Source organism: Olea europaea, unplaced genomic scaffold (assembly GCF_002742605.1).
Source record: "Olea europaea var. sylvestris unplaced genomic scaffold, O_europaea_v1 scaffold489, whole genome shotgun sequence".
In the NCBI taxonomy this organism is placed as follows: Eukaryota; Viridiplantae; Streptophyta; class Magnoliopsida; order Lamiales; family Oleaceae; genus Olea; species Olea europaea.
The window spans coordinates 257,588-275,860 of record NW_019263203.1 but is presented as its reverse complement, the minus strand read 5'-3'; the positions used below and the strand labels follow the sequence as shown (position 1 = coordinate 275,860).

The following is an 18,273-nucleotide window of genomic DNA, read 5'->3' as shown; positions in this document are numbered from 1 at the left end:
GACTTATAATTGAGTTGGGATTTACGATGTCTTTTAACAGTCGTTTCTTTAATATTGCAACAAATAGAAAATGCAAATTACTTCGTTACATTGTTAAACTCGATTTTCAGTTAATTAGCTCTCTTGAGCGAAATTAATCATAATTGATTGGTTTTATCTACTATATCTTTATGTTGATAAAAATTCAACCGACCACATTAAATCGTTATGAAAATAACTCAATGGATCACTTGGGGTTTGGAGTATATCTCTATTTTCTAAAACAACATAGGGCATTAATTATTTTGGTCAAGAATGCACAACAATCTCTCAATAGTTGCACAAACAACTTAAATCAATCATATATTGGCCACATACATGATAAAAACTTAAGCACAATAATAAATGCTCGATAACATAGTAATTAGAGCATTAAACGATGAATATTGACATTAAAGAAACTTGTGTTAAGTTACATCATAAATCCCAATATTTAACACTTAGCCCATTGCAAAATAGAAACAAAAAAAAAATGAAAATAAAGAGAGAACCCATTACAAAAATGAAGAAGACAATAGAAAAATAGAGGAAAACTCTCAAATCTTGCTAGATATTCTCTCCCTCTTCCCTCTTCTCTCCTTTAAAGCTTTTCTAAGTGTTCTCCTATAGATCTTGCCCTAGAAGTGACCAACTTTTGGGTATTTAAATGGCCAAAAATCATCTCAAGTGAAATTGTGGAAGATTTCTCGAAATTTACGCGAAATAGGCAAAATTTGTCGAGCAAGAAAGCGGCGCGCACCGGGGCATTTGTGGTGCACGCACACCTTGAGATGTTTTTGGCCTCAAGAGATCACAAAGGGCTTCTTGCACGCGTGACCGGGGGCTTTCTTCATTTCTTTTTCCAACTTAGTCCTCCATTTAGTTGCACACAAGGCCCCTCAACTTTGATCGTGTACAACTTGGTCGTTAACATTTAATTTTCATATCACTTTGGCCCTCCAAAATTGCAACCATAGTCCCCAAACTTTCAACACTTGAACACTTTGGTCTCCAAGTCATGTTTTTGTGCACTTTTGGTCTCCTCTTCCTTCATTTAGTTCTTTTCTCCTCCAATTTGGACTTTTAGCCTACAAACACCGTAATTACACAATTATGAATAGGAATCTACTCAATTTCATCAATAATTAGCTCGTTGAAGTGCCTAATAAGTATGTATCAGCGGCCACATGCGAAAATTAACCCCCATTAACAGTGGGCTGCATTACAGATTAAAACGACTAAGTGGTACAAATACAAATGCATACATCTCACCCATAAGCCACTGAAGAATTTGCCTAAAAATACCAGTGAGATGGAGGAAAAGCTAAGAGACTGTACAGGAACTCCACCGCGTAACTCAGTTGAAGCCTCCTGAGGCTATGCCCTCGGAGCAACCCACCTCAAGGCGAAGAGGTGTTGACCACAAGCAAAAATCTGCCTCCGTTAACAGTAGCGGTGGTTCAACTACTCAAACCATTTCCTCCAAGCGCAAGGCACAAGAAAAGCCATTTCCGGTGTCATTTCCTATAATCCACCACAATGGACCATTCACTAGGGCTAAGGTGCAGTCGAACAATAACAGTGTGTTGATAGTAGAGCCAACAGAAGAGTTCGCATAGAAACCTCGGTGAAGGAAGAGGAATCGATTGAAGTGAACGAAAATTGGGGGTAGGGTGGAAATGAATATTTTTTCCTTTTATTATTTTTATTTTGTTTTGATAATTTATTTTAATTGTTTTATAGGATTAAATAGCAAAGTTACCCTTTTAAATTAGTCAAAATTGGTCAAAGTTCAATTTTATTGGTCAAATGGACGGTTTCTATCTATTTGGATCTCAGGTGCATATTTTTTAAAGGTTAGAGACCTTTGCTGACACAAATTGAAAGTTAAGGTAAATCTGCAAAAATTTGAAAGGTTTGGGACCTGCTGCAATTTTCCCTTTTGTTTTCCAACAGACAAAATATATTATTATTTTATATTTATAAAATGCTTATATAAAGATAAATGGTAACATTATCACCTACTCTAGTATGTTAGTATAAAATAATACTTACCTTGAAAGAATTACATTCAACTTATTAGTTACTGATCATCGGAAGGCATATGACAAAGTATAAAAATTTACAATGAGTTTATTTAAAAAAAAAAAAAACTAAGGAGTTAAAAGTGAACACAAACAATTACAATCTTAAGCTAGGAATACCCTTCAGAAAAATAAAACTAAAAAGCGATGATGAAAGCAAGTAAGAAGTGCATTTGGTTTTGAAAGACCATATATCAAGAAAGAACTATTAGACTCGCTATTCTTCCTTTCCATGAGAAGAGGGAGATGAAGTCGAACTTTTTATAGCAAAGCTAGACTTAACAACCGTTATATATATACACATACATAAAAATGATCTTTTAAACATTGATGCTTAGTTTATGTTAAACACTAGTAAAGTGGCACATCATTCAATTGATAAATCATTAAATACATGAGACATATTATTAACTTATTCACCAATCAAATGGTGTGCCACATTACCCGTGCTTAACATTATCTAAGCATCATTGTTTAGAAGATCATTTCGTGTATATATATAATCCTCCGTAAACGGAGTAGCGTTTGAGATGCTTCGTTTATTGAAGTTTAATCAATATATAAATTTTGGCAAATGGATTCCTGAAAGTTAATCAGATGGTAGCAACACATGATCCTTCATACATTGTCATATCTTAAAATAAAATCTTTCAGTAACATATCAAAAATAATAACCCTCATAACACAATTAATTTCCTTATACACTTAGCTTCTCCATCTCCCTCCTAAGTGCATTAGCCCTCACCAAACTCCCAACTGTATTCACAGCCAATTTCAAGTCATCAAGTGGATTCCCAGGCACCACTCTCTTGTACAAATAGCTATCAAATGTCATTTTTTGCACATATTCATCTGCACACATTTCTACAAATGCTTCCCTCGCCGGATTCGACCTGTAAAACACCTTCTGAAGAACATCCAAAACCTTGTATGTAGGCCAATATGTCTTGTCCCATTTCTCCAAATACTTCCTCAGATCACTCTCATCCACCATTCTTTTCCCATTTTCCGATCCTTCAACTATTGCCTCTGCACACATTCTTCCACTCTTGGCCGCAAAATATATCCCCTCGCCGGAGCATTTCGTCACATACCCGGCTGCATCCCCGACCAGAGCTACTCGGTCGAGTACTCGCCTCGGCCGGGGGTGCTCTGGTATAGGATGTGCCTCCACTCTTATGATTTTTCCTCCTTCAATTTTGTCCCTGGCTCTCAATCTTGTGGCAATTTGGAGTTTCTTGATGTCGCCTTTGTGGGTTACTGTGCCTGTGCCAACAGCTACATGGTCACATTTTGGGAAAACCCAGCCGTAAAAATCAGGTGAAACGTCATCGCCTACGTACATTTCAGCTAGATTTTCGTAATACTTCATCTTGTCATCGGAGATTTTAATGCGTTCTTGAAATGCAATGGCGTACTCGTATTCACCGGCGTTTATGTTCTTTGCCACACGGGAATTAGCACCGTCGGCGCCGATGACGGCGTCGACCTCCATTGTCTTTTTCTCACCGGCGCCACCGGTTTTGGCGTTGTAATCCGAGTAATGCAACACATAGGAAGAACCTGTGGATTTGGGCAGGTCCATTTTCAAGAACAGGCCGTTAATCACGGTGGCTCCGGCAGTGGCGGCGCGGTCACGGAGGTAGGCATCGAGGACTTCACGGCGGACCATCCCTATATATTCATGGGGCTTAAGGGTCCGGCCAATGTCAACAGCCACATTAGACGGTGAAATCATCTTCATTTTAGTGACTCTACGGTCGATAATATCCAGTGGCAAGTCAAATTCCCCCACCATACAAAGTGGGATAGCACCACCACATGGCTTGCAGTTGTCAAGCTTCCGTTCGAACAGGATCGTCTCTATGCCACCTTTAGCGAGTGTCTCCGCTGCGGCTCCACCTGCCGGGCCACCTCCCACCACCGCAACTTTGAGGTTCCTTCCGTTGACTCTTGGGCTGGTTTTTGAGGCATTTATACGGATTTTATGGTAGGTTTGGGTGTTGGGTTTCGTTAGAACTATTGATTTGTTTTCCGATGTGATTTGGCGGAGTCCGATGAAGGATTTGAGGGCAATAGAGGCCATTTTCGATATTCTCGAGGATAGAAGATGATCAAGAATGATAAAGATTTGGTGTTTTTATGAGTGGACGTGATTTTGTTGGATATGGTTATGTGATTTTAGGAAATGTAAACCGTTGGATGGGTGGCAATGGAGGGCTGGGATTTATTGAGGATAATGGGGATAGATCTTTTGTGTTGTTTTTTTCCATCGTAAGTACGGCCTAAACTTAACTTTTTCAAGGAGGGTCTTGATTTTGCATGTCTTTAGGTGGCTTGTATTAAGCCACGTACTCCAAGGGTAATTTTGGAAGGAAAAATTTCACTAGATGTCCCTTGATTTATAGGTTTTTTTATGTTAGTCATTCAATTTCTATTGTGTTATTAACTAAATATATAATGAAATTCGTGAGATGAAATTTGTCCCCCAAACCGAGGAAGGTGAAACTTTACTTGGCCGCTTTATCACGTGTTGCATAATTGTGGCCCTTTATGAGTCAGCTGGAGTAGGAAACCAACCCCATCGACATTGACAAAAATGCTCGCTACTCCGTCAAGAATATTTTTTCTCTAGTTTGGACTCGTCAACTACTCTTGGAAATGGAATTGCAATAGAAAAGGAGACAGAATTTTCTGCTCACATCAAACGTCTATAACAACTGGATTACTATAATATTCCCCCACTTTTAAATTTTTGACAAATATCATAGTAGAAAATGACTTCAACACTAGACGATGTCATCTAGCATGTCACGAGTTACATTGGTTCTTTCAGGATTAGATCGAATTTTGTCTATATTGATAATTGTTGTAGACATTGTTGAATTGAAATAAAAATAAATATCTGGTATATTGATAATTGTTGTAGACATATCTGGTATATTGATAAGTGTTGAATTTACACTTATTTAAATCACTAAAAGTGGGTTTTGTCAGCGTTATTTTGGATTTAATACTTCATTACTTACATATTCTGGATTATTTTAAGAGAAAACCCGAAATCGGATCAAGAAGGACAATGTCGAATGAAAGTTGTGTTTTTGGAATAAAATCCCACACTTTATAAGTTGATGGACTAAATTGCAACATTTGAAAGCGTGGAGGCCTTGGGGAGAAATGTTATATTCGATTGGGCTACTTGGACTTGCAATTGGAATTAAATTCGGAAATTGAAAAAGAAAACAAAAGCAGGCAGCATGATCCTTTTGGACTACAAACAGCTTGTGACAGAAGGGAGATTAAGGAGACCCAGATGACTCGGACGGGGGGAGAAAAAGAAAGAAAGAAGAGAAAAATTCCAAATTTGGCTGGGCAATCAAAATTTTAATTGGGGAATTACTGAAAATAGTCGGGAGATTTATACTACGCAAGGAAGGAGACAAAGAATATTGTTGGAATTCGTGTGACTAAGGATCGACAACAGCTCGAAGTTATTTTTATGTTATTAATTGTAATTGAACTTGATGATGTCTTTTAACTTTTATTTGTTTAATTCCATTGTTATGAGTGGCTAAGTGTTTTCATGTCAGGATGACAATGTAGCTTAGGATTTTTAATATTTTGTTTAATTGCAAGGCTTCATGCCACTTCAATATGTGTCAATTATTTATTGTTTTATTCATGCTTCAATTGCCTAGCAACAATTGATTGATCTAGGGATAATACCGAGATCAAGAGGTTATGTATGATTTTAGCTCTTACAATAATTAAGATAGGTGTTGCCCATGTTTGAGCCCCATTTTTTCCATTTCTTTCCTTTTTTTTTTATAATACTCATTTTCAACCACACATTTTTCATTAAAATAATATTACACGCAAATAAAAAAAATTTCCTTTTTTTACTCATACATTTTCCATTAATTTATTATTCTATAATACATTACAAGAAATTAATGGGGTTCAAACAGGGTCATTATAAGAGATCGAAAGATATTTATAGGTTATACAATCCAATTTGAATTCCTATAGGTTAATGTGTTCGTATGTGTCTAAATTTACATAGAGATAGTAAATTTAGGAGTATAAATAGGATTAGTGTTGTTCGAGAGATCACTAGCTACATTGGATTAATTTCATCGTTGACACGTATGAACGGTGGCTGAATGAATTGGAATTAGGTGCATGTTAAATAACCTAAGTGAATTTGGAAATCCTAACTATCAATCTCATAATCTTCTCGATCGTGTTAATTTGATTTCGTAATTTAATATAGTAGATTTACAAACCACAATTTGATTTGATAATTGGTTACCATTTTACTTCATTTGAAGTTATACTTGCGAAAATTACTCACATACAGGGGCGGATTTAATGGTGGGCTGCACTTGGCTGCAGCCCACTGTCACCAAGGCTCAGATGCAACAAATTTTTTTTTTTTTTTTTTTTTATTTTTTTTATTTAAAAACCGAAGCCGCGCCAAACGGAACCGCCGATTGCCGACTCACTGTCGACCTGTGCCCTACTAACTGCAGTGAGTGCCGGTGAGTCCTATCCGTGACCCTTTCTTTTTTTCAAATCTGAATGTTAAAATTGAATTGGTAATTTGATGTATTTTGAATAATTTTTCGAGAATAATTACTTGTTTTATGTACAGCTATTTAAAGATTTCTTCAGTTGTTCGTGCTAAGTTTTACAGTAATAGGGTGATTGGTGAAAAAAAATTGAGTAATCGCATCCAGATTCGAAATTTGCAGATTGTTTTGGGCACAGATCGAATTTTTAAAGTTAGCTTGTGGTGGAGATTGGTGGACGTAGTTTTATTTTTTAAGGTAAAGGGGGAACTTAAATCTTGTATTTTGGAATTTTAATCTTTCGCAATTATTTTGGATATTCCTAAAATCACTTGAAATGTATCGTTGGGTGTATATTGTTTGGAAATTATATAATTTAATAACGATATAATTTGACTTTTCCTGAGTTATTTGGAAATTTTATAATTTAATAATTCTTGCTGACTGTTTAACACTAAACATTGAACGAGAATTTAGTATGAATTTAGATCTAGATTCTATTATAGATGAATTTTATGCTATAAAATATCGCCGAGTACAACTTCAATAGGTAACTTATATTATGAATTTCTCTTATTATATATAAATTTTAGTCGTACATTAAAATTTCAAAATTTTTAGCCCACCGTAATAGTAATTCCTAGCTCCTCCACTGCTCACATATACTTCAATATTGATATATTGTATGTCAATCTCTTCAAATAACACTGCATTCATACGAAATGTTTGTCGATATTTAGTGATTGTAATAACATGATGATTTGAAAAATAGCTCTTGTTGATCTTTTCAAGAGTTTCATACATAAAAAAATTAGTTTGGGGGCAAAAATATCTTGTATGTAGTGGAAATTATACAAAGAATATACATCATCAAAATTTTAAAAAAGAGTACAATGCTCATTTACTCTCCTTCATGATAATGTTACTTGAATTATATGTTTCAAACATATTAAATCTTTCAATAATAGTATTAAATATATATAAGATAAATTGCCTAAAATTACATTTATTATATACATATCAAATTTCATGTATTGTCGGACTAATAAGGTGGAGGCTTGTGATTACATCCACTACATGATAACTTATCTATTTATATAAGTCTTCAAAAAATTCAACATTTAAATAATCATACATTCCATATTACAACCTTACTTTTTTCATTTTCATTTCGCATAAGTATAGATCTTTTGGTGTTCGGATGGTAGATCTAGAAATTCCAGACTTCTGTAGTAAAATTTAAACTGCTAGGATTGTGTCTATTTATTTGGCTAACCATTCTTCGATCAATATATTTTGACACATTTATTTTGATTCCTTCCTATATGATGCATTACATTATGTGAAAAAATTTTGTCGACAATCTTTTCTTTTCGATTCTATTTATTTCTTCATAATGACATAACTTATTGACATATCTCAAGCCTTATTACTTCAAGTATTTGAACTTCTTAAGGGGTTTTAAAACTAGTTATGTTTAAATACTCATCAAGAGTCTACGTCTCTTTAATGGGAACTGTTGACCCCAGAATATGTTACCAACAGATACCAGACCCAACTGTGCACACGTGAACCTGGTCCAACACGCTAAGACACGTGGCAGTCTAGAACTAGCAGTAAAGGGGGCGTGGGAGCGGCTCAAAGGCGCGGGACGAGAACGTTTGAAATCCTGTGAGATGTTTGCATAACGATTGTACAATAATTATCAATCGATCCTTGTAGAATGTGAATATAAATTCGTATAGTATTGTATTGCAAGACGGTAAACAGATCATTGTATAAAGTTGTATAAAGTGTGTTAAAAGAGCAAAGAATGTATAATCTCAGTTCTTATATTGAATCTTGCATTATCCTCGTGAGAAATACATGGGGGAGTATTTATAGTATTACAAGTTAGATCGTGGCCCTCGATTGGGAGTACACGTGGCCTCATCTCACAAGTTCGCAAATCAAATTATAGATATCACACTTGACTTTTTAGCCTGCTACACATTTATTAATTGACGGTTGACAAGACAAAACACTTGCACTCTATGATGGGTTTTCCATCAATCAATCAAGAAGGATCCTTGTGTAAGACCGAATTTTTGGCGAGGAGCTGCTTGGGGCATCTGGACCTCGGTGAGAAGGGCCTCAGCAAGGTGGACCACCTCGGTCTATTCACTTTGGTGTCAGCATTTGGATCATGTCATAGGTGTTGTTTAAGTAGGTTGGTTGACTTCAGTAGGCTTGGGAGCCTCGGCTAAGATATCAAGCGGTTAAGTATAAGTGGACCATGGGCCCAATAGGTCGGTCAAGTGTGGCAACATGTAACAATAGTCCCTCAAGTCTAAGTATGGTCATTTATGTAATACGTGGACTTTTATTGTGGTGAAGCGATTGTGTGAAAAAAATTGAAAGAATTTTTGTACCCTAAATAGTAGTCCCCCAAGTCCAAGTATAGATATTTATATTATGGTTGGAGTTGAAAGTGTTACCATGTTCGGATTAGTATGTGATGCTTGCTGTTATGGTGTTGCTGTGATTGAGAAAGGTGGCGAAGAAGCCGAGATGGTGGGTGGATCGAACCAGCTGAATTGTGAAAAGTCAGAAGCCAAAGCGGTGAGTGGATCGAACTTGCCGAGGCTTGTGAAGATGTGGCTAAAGTGGCTAAATTGCGAAAAGGCAAAAGCGGAGGCGGTGCGTGGATTAACCTACCGAGACTTGTGAAGATGTGGCTGAATTACGAAAAGGCAGAAGTTAAGGCGGTGCGTGGATCGAACCTATCGAGGCTTGTGACGATGTGGCTGAAATGGCTGAATTGCGAAAAAGGCAGAAGCCGAGGCGGTGTGTGGATCGAACCTGTCGAGGCTTGTGAAGACACGATTGTCTTCGATGTTTGTGTCAATGATTTGATGTTCTGCGCATGTTACCAAGAAAAGGCAGTCGAGCCGTTTCAACTTCAAAGGCACGTATGGCTGCTGCACTAAATGTGCAATGATGGCTACAGCTGGACCTTTTAGAAGGAGACGCGTTTGGAGAGGTACGTGAGAGTCACGTTTGAATCTGAGGCGTAGATTTCAAAAACAATTCAAATTCTACGCTTCGAATTTAACCTGGAAATGAAGGGTTGAGATTTACAGGGTTTCAATCCAAGGGCTGGGGTTCGTCTTGGCTTTCTATAAAAGGCCAAAGACTCTCATTTTGAACCCTTTTTCATCCTTTGATTTCTGTCATTTGCTCTTAGCAATTTCCCAAATTTTCGGCGTCCGGTCTTGCTCTGGTTTCATACTCCGACGTTTCGCAATTCCTCGTCTCTTAGTCATTTCTGTAGTTATTCCATTTTTCAATCAGAATTTGTGAATTTGTGTTTGTCGATATAGATGGCAACCGGTTTCGGGACGGATTTAGTCACCATTGCTAGGTCGAGGATTGAGATGATGCTTAGAGAGGATGCCGAGGCTGGGCAGGTAGCCATAGAGGAGGAACCTATAGATTATAATGAGGAATGGGGTGCGTCTAGAATACCTTTAAACATGACCTCAAAGAGGTTGGGAGAAATTAGGGAGAGGTACTGTTTAAGTAGAAATGCTGGTCCCTGAGGCCCACGAACGGGCCTGCTATTCGAGGCCCAGATGTGTGGCAGTGAGTGAGTACCTGTTTAAGGTAGGTATGCGTCTTTCTCTACATCTCTTCTTCAGGGCAGTGCTGAGAAACTTCATGTTGTCGTCGACCTAAGTTCTACCAAATGGGTGGAGCCAGTTGGTCGGCTCGTACTTCCTATGGAAGGAGGTTTCTATAGGCGAGGATATGCCCCTTCATGTATTCCAGACTCTTTTCGAGCCTTGGGTCCTAGGCAAAGATGAGTCTAAGGGGTGGTATTATATTATTCCTTGGGGGGCTCACGCACCTTTTATGGTGGGGCTACCTTCTTCCATCAAGGGATGGAAGGAGTTGTAGTTCTGGGTGAATGAGAGGTGGCAGGTAGTGGAGGGGACAAAGTCTTGGCTTTCAAAGTACCGACCCAGTATTACGAAATTCGTGAGTGTCCCAGCCTGAGTTACATTTTGCGAAGTTTCTCAAATTTTTGTTAACTGTTGCCACTTGCTCTGTAGATTCTAGTACAAGGTTTGAGCTTAGCAAGGAAAAGTTCGAGGTTATAGAGAACATATACAAGTGGCCTTTGAAGCTTCGTCACTTCGACCACTTCATTGACTGAAGTCGATGCTTTCTTGATTTCGAATTGATGGATTCTAAGGGTAAGAAGTGCATATATACACGATCAAATTTTTTTATTAGGTTAATCCTCGGTGCTAACCTGTTATATGCTTTGCAGATAAGTTCAAGAGGAGGGAATACCACATCCCAGATAGGGCCTCAATTCTAAAGACTACCTTTACAGTTGGGATGAGACCCCTGAAGCCGAGCTCTAGTGGGGCCAAAGGGACAGGGGCAAGCTAGAGAGGCTGTCCAAAGACAACATCCCCAGGGGGTCTAGCAAAGAGGCCCCCAGAAATCTGAGAAGGCTAAGGAGCCTCGAGGTAAAGAAAATGTCCCTGAGGACTCCCATAAGAAGAGGAGGCTGGTTCATATCACTAGTTCTTTCAAGAAGTTCGAGACATCGGTGCCCCATTCCAGCAAGGAAGCCCCTCCTCAGCCGAAGCTGTTGGACTCTGCCATGAAGGCAGTAAAAGTTGAAATGATGAGGAAGGTTGAGGCTGAAGTGGCCATGGAAAAGGTTGCCAGGAGGGTAGCAGAAGAAGCTAAGGAGGAGACAGCCAAACAGAGGCCAGACAGGACTCAAGCGAAGTTCCCCAATTTTTCTGGCGAGGAGTGATGAGGTATTGGCACCAGCTTTGTTCGATGCGCTGTCGGCAAATGTTCGAAGCACCACAGAAAGTTCTTACAAGTTCTGGACCGATCGGTGGTAACTGCATGCCTCAAGTTGCGATACGGTGGACCTCACCAGGGCTTTGGTGAGCTAAAGTGTGAGGACTTTGGGTCTCACACTTGAGTGTAGGGAGATGCTCGTTGATTTTCAGACGAGGAATAAGTCATCGAAGGACAAGTTGGCCTCCACTGAGGAGGAATTGAAGAAAATAAGGGCTAAAGCAGAGAAGATGAAGGCCCAAAAAGTTGAAGATGCTGCTAGGTTGGAGTCTGCCTTGGCCCAGATCGAGACCTCAAAAAAGGAGGTCTATGAGTCCCAATGTGAGGTGGCTTCCCTCACAAAAAAGGTGGAGACTTCCAATAATCACCAAAGGATAACGGTCGAGGCCCTGGAGAAGGCTAACAGGGAGTTAGCAAGGGCCCAAGATGCTTATAAGTTTTTAGATGATCAAATAAAGTGGCATGTTAACGAGCTAAAAAAGGCAAGAGAGGAGGTCCAGGTGGCGAGGGAGGAGGCAGTTAAGAATTACATTGCCAACTTTCATCTCACTGTGGAGTATCAGCGCTTCGGGTTGTATTGAAGGAACTTTGCCTATGCTAAGGTGCTGGATAGGTCTGAGGAGCTTTTCCCAAGCGTCGACCTATCACAACTGAAGTTGGAGTTTGTCGATGAAGTTTCTCAGACGCCTGTTGAGGAAGCAATCGGTGATGAAGCGGTCGAGGATAATGAAGCAGACACTTCTGAAACTCAAGTTGCGGAGGTGCCTGTTGCCAAGGCACCCCCACCATCCGCCTAAGTGGAGCATAGTTTACTTTTTATTCACTCGAATGTACTGGCCTCGAGCCTACCTCTTGTAATATATTTAATGTCAATGAATGTCATGTTTTGCAATGTTCTGTTCATTTTTCAATATCTAGTGAATGGACCTCGCTAAATAATTAAACTAAAGGATGAGTTAATAATCCGGACTTAACATCCTAACTTCCATCACTTGAAATAATCAAGCTTAAGGATGAGTTAATAATCAGGCTATCTAAATGATGACTTAATGGGTTGCACTGAAGTTCCATCACTTAAAATAAATCGTGATGTCCACATTGAATGAAGTATTCAATGCAAACTGAATAGATTATTAGACTGGACTTCTCTATTGAGTTCGAATTGAGGAGGTGAGACTATGGTGGATGGGATGTGCATTTAGAGGCTTCTTCCTTTAGCGTTCAGCCTCGCTAAAGGGAGGCATGTGGCGTGTACCTCAGATTTCGGTTGAGGTGACCCCAGAGCTGGGAGTCAGGATCTTTCATCTGAGGTGCCCATGCTTCTCTACATGGTAAATGGTGCAGCCATGCAGAGGCTTCTTCCTCTGGCGTTCAGCCTCGCCAAAAGGAGGCATGTGGCGTGCTCCTCGGAGTTTGGACGAAGTGATCCCAGAGTTGAGAATCAGGACCTCTCCTCCGAGGCGTCCATGCTTCTCTACATGGTGGATGGTGCAGCCAAATAGAGGCTTCTTCCTTTGGCGTTCAGCCTCGCCAAAGGGAGATATGTGGCGTGCTCCTCGAAGTTCGGTCGAGGTGATCCCAGAACTAGGAACTGGCACCCTTTTGTCGAGGCACCCACGCTTCTCTACATGGTGGATGGTGCAGTCATGTAGAGATTTCTTCCTTTCACATTCAGCCTACCTAAAGGGAGGCATGTGACGTGCTCTCAGAGTTCGGGCGAGATGATCCCAGAGCTGAGAATCAGGACCTCTCTTTCGAGGCGCCCATGTTTCTCTACATGGTGGATGATGCAGTCATGCAGAGGCTTCTTCCTTTGGCGTTCAGTCTCGCCAAATGGAGGCATGTGGCGTGCTCCTTAGAGTTCGGGCAAGGTGATCCCAGAGCTGGGAATCAAGACCTCTCCTCTAAGGTACCCACGCTTCTCTTCTTCATTTGACGTTCAGCCTCGCTAAAGGGAAGAATGTGGCGTGCTCCTCGGACTTCGAGCGAGGTGATCCCAGAGCTGGGAACTGGCACCTCTCCTCTAAGGCGCCCTCGCTTCTTTACAAGACGGATGGTACAGCTATGTAGAGGCTTCTTCCTTTGGCGTTCAGCCTCGGTAGACGGCGTGAAGAGATGCTCAATCAGTACTATTACAAGTAGTTCAGAGTCTTTGCTACTCGCAAGTTTAGAGAGTGCATCGGTATGTGCTTTCTCGATACGAGAGATCTGTATTATTTTGAATTTTTCAAAAGATGGGAGGAGATTCATCACCATCTTCAAGTAGGAGGCCATGGTTTTATCCCTAGCTAAAAAGCTACCATTCACTTGGCTTACCACCAGCTGGGAGTCACTCTTGATACGTAACCTCCTTACTTGCATTTCTTTGGCTAATCTGAGGCTTACAAAGAGTGCCTCATACTCGGCAGCATTCGTAGTGGCTTTAAATTCGAACCTCATGGCTGAATTCAGCTTGTGACTTTCTCGCTGACTAGGACTATCCCAGCTCCCGAACCTTTGTCTCTAGCCGAACCATCCACGAACAAGTTCCACGTTAGGTGCTCAACAGGTTCCATAACCTCTTCCACCTCGGGCACATTAGTGAACTCCGCCACAAAATCAGCTAAGGCTTGGCCCTTGATGGCTGCCCTTGTCTTAAAGACAATGTCGAATTTACTTAATTTGACTGCCCATTTCAGTAGTCTTCCTGAGACATCTGGCTTCTGTAGCACTTGCCTCAAGAGAAAGTTGGTCAGCATGTGAATGGTGTGTACCTAAAAGTAGGGCCTCAGCTTCCTAGAAGCTATAATCAGGGCCAATGCTAGCTTCTCCATATCGAGATAGCGAGTTTCCAGACATAGGAGTACTTTGCTGGTGTAATATACGGGGAGTTGGGTGGTTCCTTTCCCTCGAGTTAGGACTGCACTAATGGTCTCATTGGAGACGACCGGGTATAGCTGAAGGATATCGTCAAGCTTTGGCTTAGAGAGGAGAGGGGCCTACCCTATATGCCTTTTCAGGCCCTGGAAGGCCTCTTCACACTCTTCATTTCATTTGAACTTTACCCCGACTTTCAATACTTTGAAGAATGGGAGGCATTTGTCAGTGGCCTTGGAGACAAAGCAGTTGAGAGCTGCTACTTGTCCCGTTAGGCTTTGGACTTCCTTGGGTTTCTGAGGTGATCTCATCTCGAGCAGGGCATTGATCTTTTCGAGGTTGGCTTCAATTCCTCTTTGATTGACCATGTACCCAAGAATTTGTCGAAGGCAATGCCAAAAGTACACTTGAGGAGGTTGAGCTTCATCCTGTACCTTCTGAGGGTTCGAAAAGTGTCATTCAAGTGCGTAACATTGTCATCTGCCTTCAAACTTTTCACAAGCATATCATCCACATAGACTTTCACCGTTTTGCCGATGAGGTCCACAAATATTTTATTGACGAGTCTTTGATATGTGGCCCCGATGTTTTTCAACCCGAAGGGCATCATTTTGTAGATGTAAAGGCCTATATTAGTGATAAAGGAGGTGCTCTCCTCATCGGTCAGGTACATGGGTATTTGGTTTTAACCTAAGTAGGGGTCCATGAAACTTAGGAGCTCATGCCTAGTGGTTGAGTCTACTAATTGATCGATTCTCGAAAGTGGGAAGCTGTCTTTAGGGCATGCCTTGTTAAGATTCGTAATGTCAATACATACCCTCCATTTATCGTTGTGCTTCTTCATTAGCACCGGGTTGGAGACCCACTTTGGGTAGAAGGCCTTTCTGATGAATCCATTCTTGATTAGCTTCTGAACTTCTTCCTTCGAAGCCTCATACCTTTCTGGGTTGAAGGCTCTTCTCTTCTGTCGATGTGGGGAAACCTTATGATCTATTTTTAGGTAGTGACAGCTGACCTTGGAGTCTATGCACACTATGTCCTTATGCCTCCAATTAAAGACGTCAAGGTTTTTACAGAGAAAGTCTTTCAATTTCTCTTTCATGACATTGCACAAGCCTTTACCTACTTTCAATACCTTCGTGGGGTCCCGGGGGTCGATCGGGAAGCTTTCGAGCTCCTCAACAGGAGTTGTGTTTGGGGTTCGTGTTCAATCACAAGGAGATTGATCTCATTGATCATGGATAGTTCTTCCTGCTCGGGAGGTGCGTTGATCATGTCAACATCTTTTCGTTCGAGGGGGCCTCGCTTGGGACTTCTGTCATGTCCACAACAGTCAGGATGATAGCATTCCCTGGACCCTCTTTGGTCACCTTTCACTGTTATCACCCCATTCTCAGTTGGGAGTTTTATGCATAAATGGTGGATGGAGGTGACAGCTCCTAACTCTTTCAGGGCCGGTCTTCCCAGCACTCCATGATAAGCCGACCGACTATCAACAATAAGGAATTTCATTAAGTTCACTGTGGTTTGGGGGGACTCTCCCATCTCTATCGCCAGTGTTATTTTTTCTCTCGGAGTGATACTATCTCCATTGAATCTATACAGAGGAGTGGTGGTGGGTGTCAGCTCATGGTCCAGGATCATTTTGTCAAAGGTGGACCTAAACAGGATGTTAACGAAATTGCCATTGTCCACTAGCATTCGCTTGAGCCCATTTCGAACCACAACGGCCCTTACCACAAGTACATCACAGTGGGGGTAGTGAACTCTTTCGGAGTCTTCTTGGTGAAGACGATGGGTGGTACTTGATTTTTTTGGGAGCTGCTGTCCACGATATAACTAGTTAGCGAAAGGCATAGTTCCTTTTACGTTTCTAATTTCACCACCCGCGTAGGGGCCTCCAAATATGATATCCACCTCGTGAATAGGGGCTTATTATTGTGCGTAGCGATTTCCACGATGCCTATGTCCTTCCCTGGGTCTCTCTACGTCATGTTCCCTTCGACGGGAAGATACGTCCCGCTGACGAAAAGCGGCTTCCTTACTCCTAGGTCGCTGGTTGTTCCTAGGTGGGGGCCTGTTCTCCTGTGAAGACTCATTCCTCCTGTCTTAAGGGTGTTCCCGTCGATTGCGGTATACATACTCTCAACACTCGGAGGTGTCATGACCATAGAAGCGATGGTACGTACAATGATCAGGGGGCTTTGATTAGGCCTATTCCTAGGCCCCAAACCACGTCCCCGGTCTCTTCCTTTTCGGGGAGCCCATTGTGAAATTTTTGCTTGGGGGTCGATGGTAGTTGGGTTGACATCTTCATATGCCAAAGTTGGGACTGCATTCAAAGTGGTTGTGGCCAGTGCTTACCCTAAATTTCCATTACCATGTGGGTTTATTTGGTAGTCCATCAAGTAGGAGGTTGGTCCCCTGGCACGTTGTCTCTGTTAAGGTGGGAGGCCTGTGCTAGTTCGATTTCGGTGTTCAATCAATTCCTCATTGATAATATCTCGCCTCATCATTTCCAATAAGGCGTCATAGGTGGTGGAGTCATGGTTTTGCAGTCCCTCCAAAATAAGGTGTTCATATTCAAACCTCCTCTTAGGGCTGATAAAGCCTCCCGATGGGTGACTTGCACGCAATACGTCATTTCGTCAGTAAAGCATGATAAAAATCTTTTTAGGGATTTTCCATGCGCCTGCCTCATGTCTTGAAGGCGTTGGATAGGGGTCTCTCCCTCTCTGCTCACCGCGAACCTTTTCAAGAAAGTGTTCTTGAATTCTGACCAACTCCTTATGCTCCCAGGTGGTAGCCGATTATACCAGATTTTAGCCGCTCCACTAAGTGTCAAGTGAAAAGCCCTACACTTCACAGCTGAGGTGGCGCCTCTAAGACTCATATATAAGTTTTATAAATGCTTAGGCGTTTCTCCGGGTTGCCTTTCCTATCATACTTTGATATTTTGGGCATCACATAGTGGCTCGAAACCTGGGCATTTCTTAGTTCCCTTGAAAATGGTAGATTTTTATCGTCATCGTCTAACTTACAGGACATCTACTGCTCATCTGAGTCATTGTTCTCTTCAGCCTCGTATCTGGGTGGATGATGAGAGGGTCTAGCTTGGGTCCTAGCCTCATCTTCTCTCCTTTGGCGCTTATTTCTAGGCGGAGCAGCACAAGGGACATTTTCATGCCTTTTCTCCGGCTAGTGAGTCATTAGGGATAGGGGCTGTGGCCTAGTCTGGGGCTCGCATGGATGTTGCTGTTGCCTGAGCCTCGATTTTATGGGGCTGATTCTGTCAAATACGCTGTTAGTCCTCCTAGGTCTTTGCTCTGGCTTATATGCTGGTGGGAAGTTGTCTTGGTTATATCGGGCCTCAGTGGGTCGGCCTGCAACATAAGTGGAGGAAACATCAACTTCTACTTCTCTCTCCATGGGGCTTCTGCCTTGGCTATATTCTGGTGGTACAGCCCTTTGGCTTTGGACTTCCTCATCTCGATAATGTCCTTGAGGTGTATAGGGAGGAATAGGGAAGCCTCTCTGGCTCTGCATTTGGGCTATGAGCTCCCTCATGGCCTTGTTTTGGCTGGCAATATCCCTCATGTTTGTGGCCATTGCAGCCATCTCCTTTGATAACTGAGAGACCATTCGTATGCCACCTTTTTTGTGGTGGTGATGAAGTCGATGCCGAGCTGCAGGGGCAACTGTCGGTGGGGACATTCCCACATTTTCCCTTACCCTCCTAGGGGATATAGCTTCGTCCGAACTCATTCCTTCGCGTTTCAACTTTAAAACGTTGCAAGTTATGGGACTTCTGCTTATTCTTTTCCAAGAACAAATCCTTTTCCAAAGGAATGATCGAATATTCTTCTTTTAGTAAG

At 41.4% G+C, this 18,273-nt stretch overlaps 2 protein-coding genes across 2 annotated transcripts; both read right to left on the bottom strand.

Annotated features, from left to right (window-relative positions):
* Positions 1-2,663: 2,663 nt before the first annotated feature.
* LOC111388353 (geranylgeranyl diphosphate reductase, chloroplastic) lies at positions 2,664-4,467 on the bottom strand. The gene has a single exon (XM_023013032.1). The coding sequence runs from the start codon at positions 4,186-4,188 to the stop codon at positions 2,800-2,802; it is 1,389 nt and encodes a 462-aa protein (XP_022868800.1). The 5' UTR covers positions 4,189-4,467; the 3' UTR covers positions 2,664-2,799.
* Positions 4,468-15,083: 10,616 nt separating this feature from the next.
* On the bottom strand, positions 15,084-16,042 carry LOC111388365. The gene is made up of 2 exons (XM_023013043.1): positions 15,534-16,042; positions 15,084-15,444 (listed from the first exon to the last, which is right to left on the bottom strand). The coding sequence occupies exons 1-2, from the start codon at positions 16,040-16,042 to the stop codon at positions 15,084-15,086; spliced, it is 870 nt and encodes a 289-aa protein (XP_022868811.1).
* Positions 16,043-18,273: the final 2,231 nt, after the last annotated feature.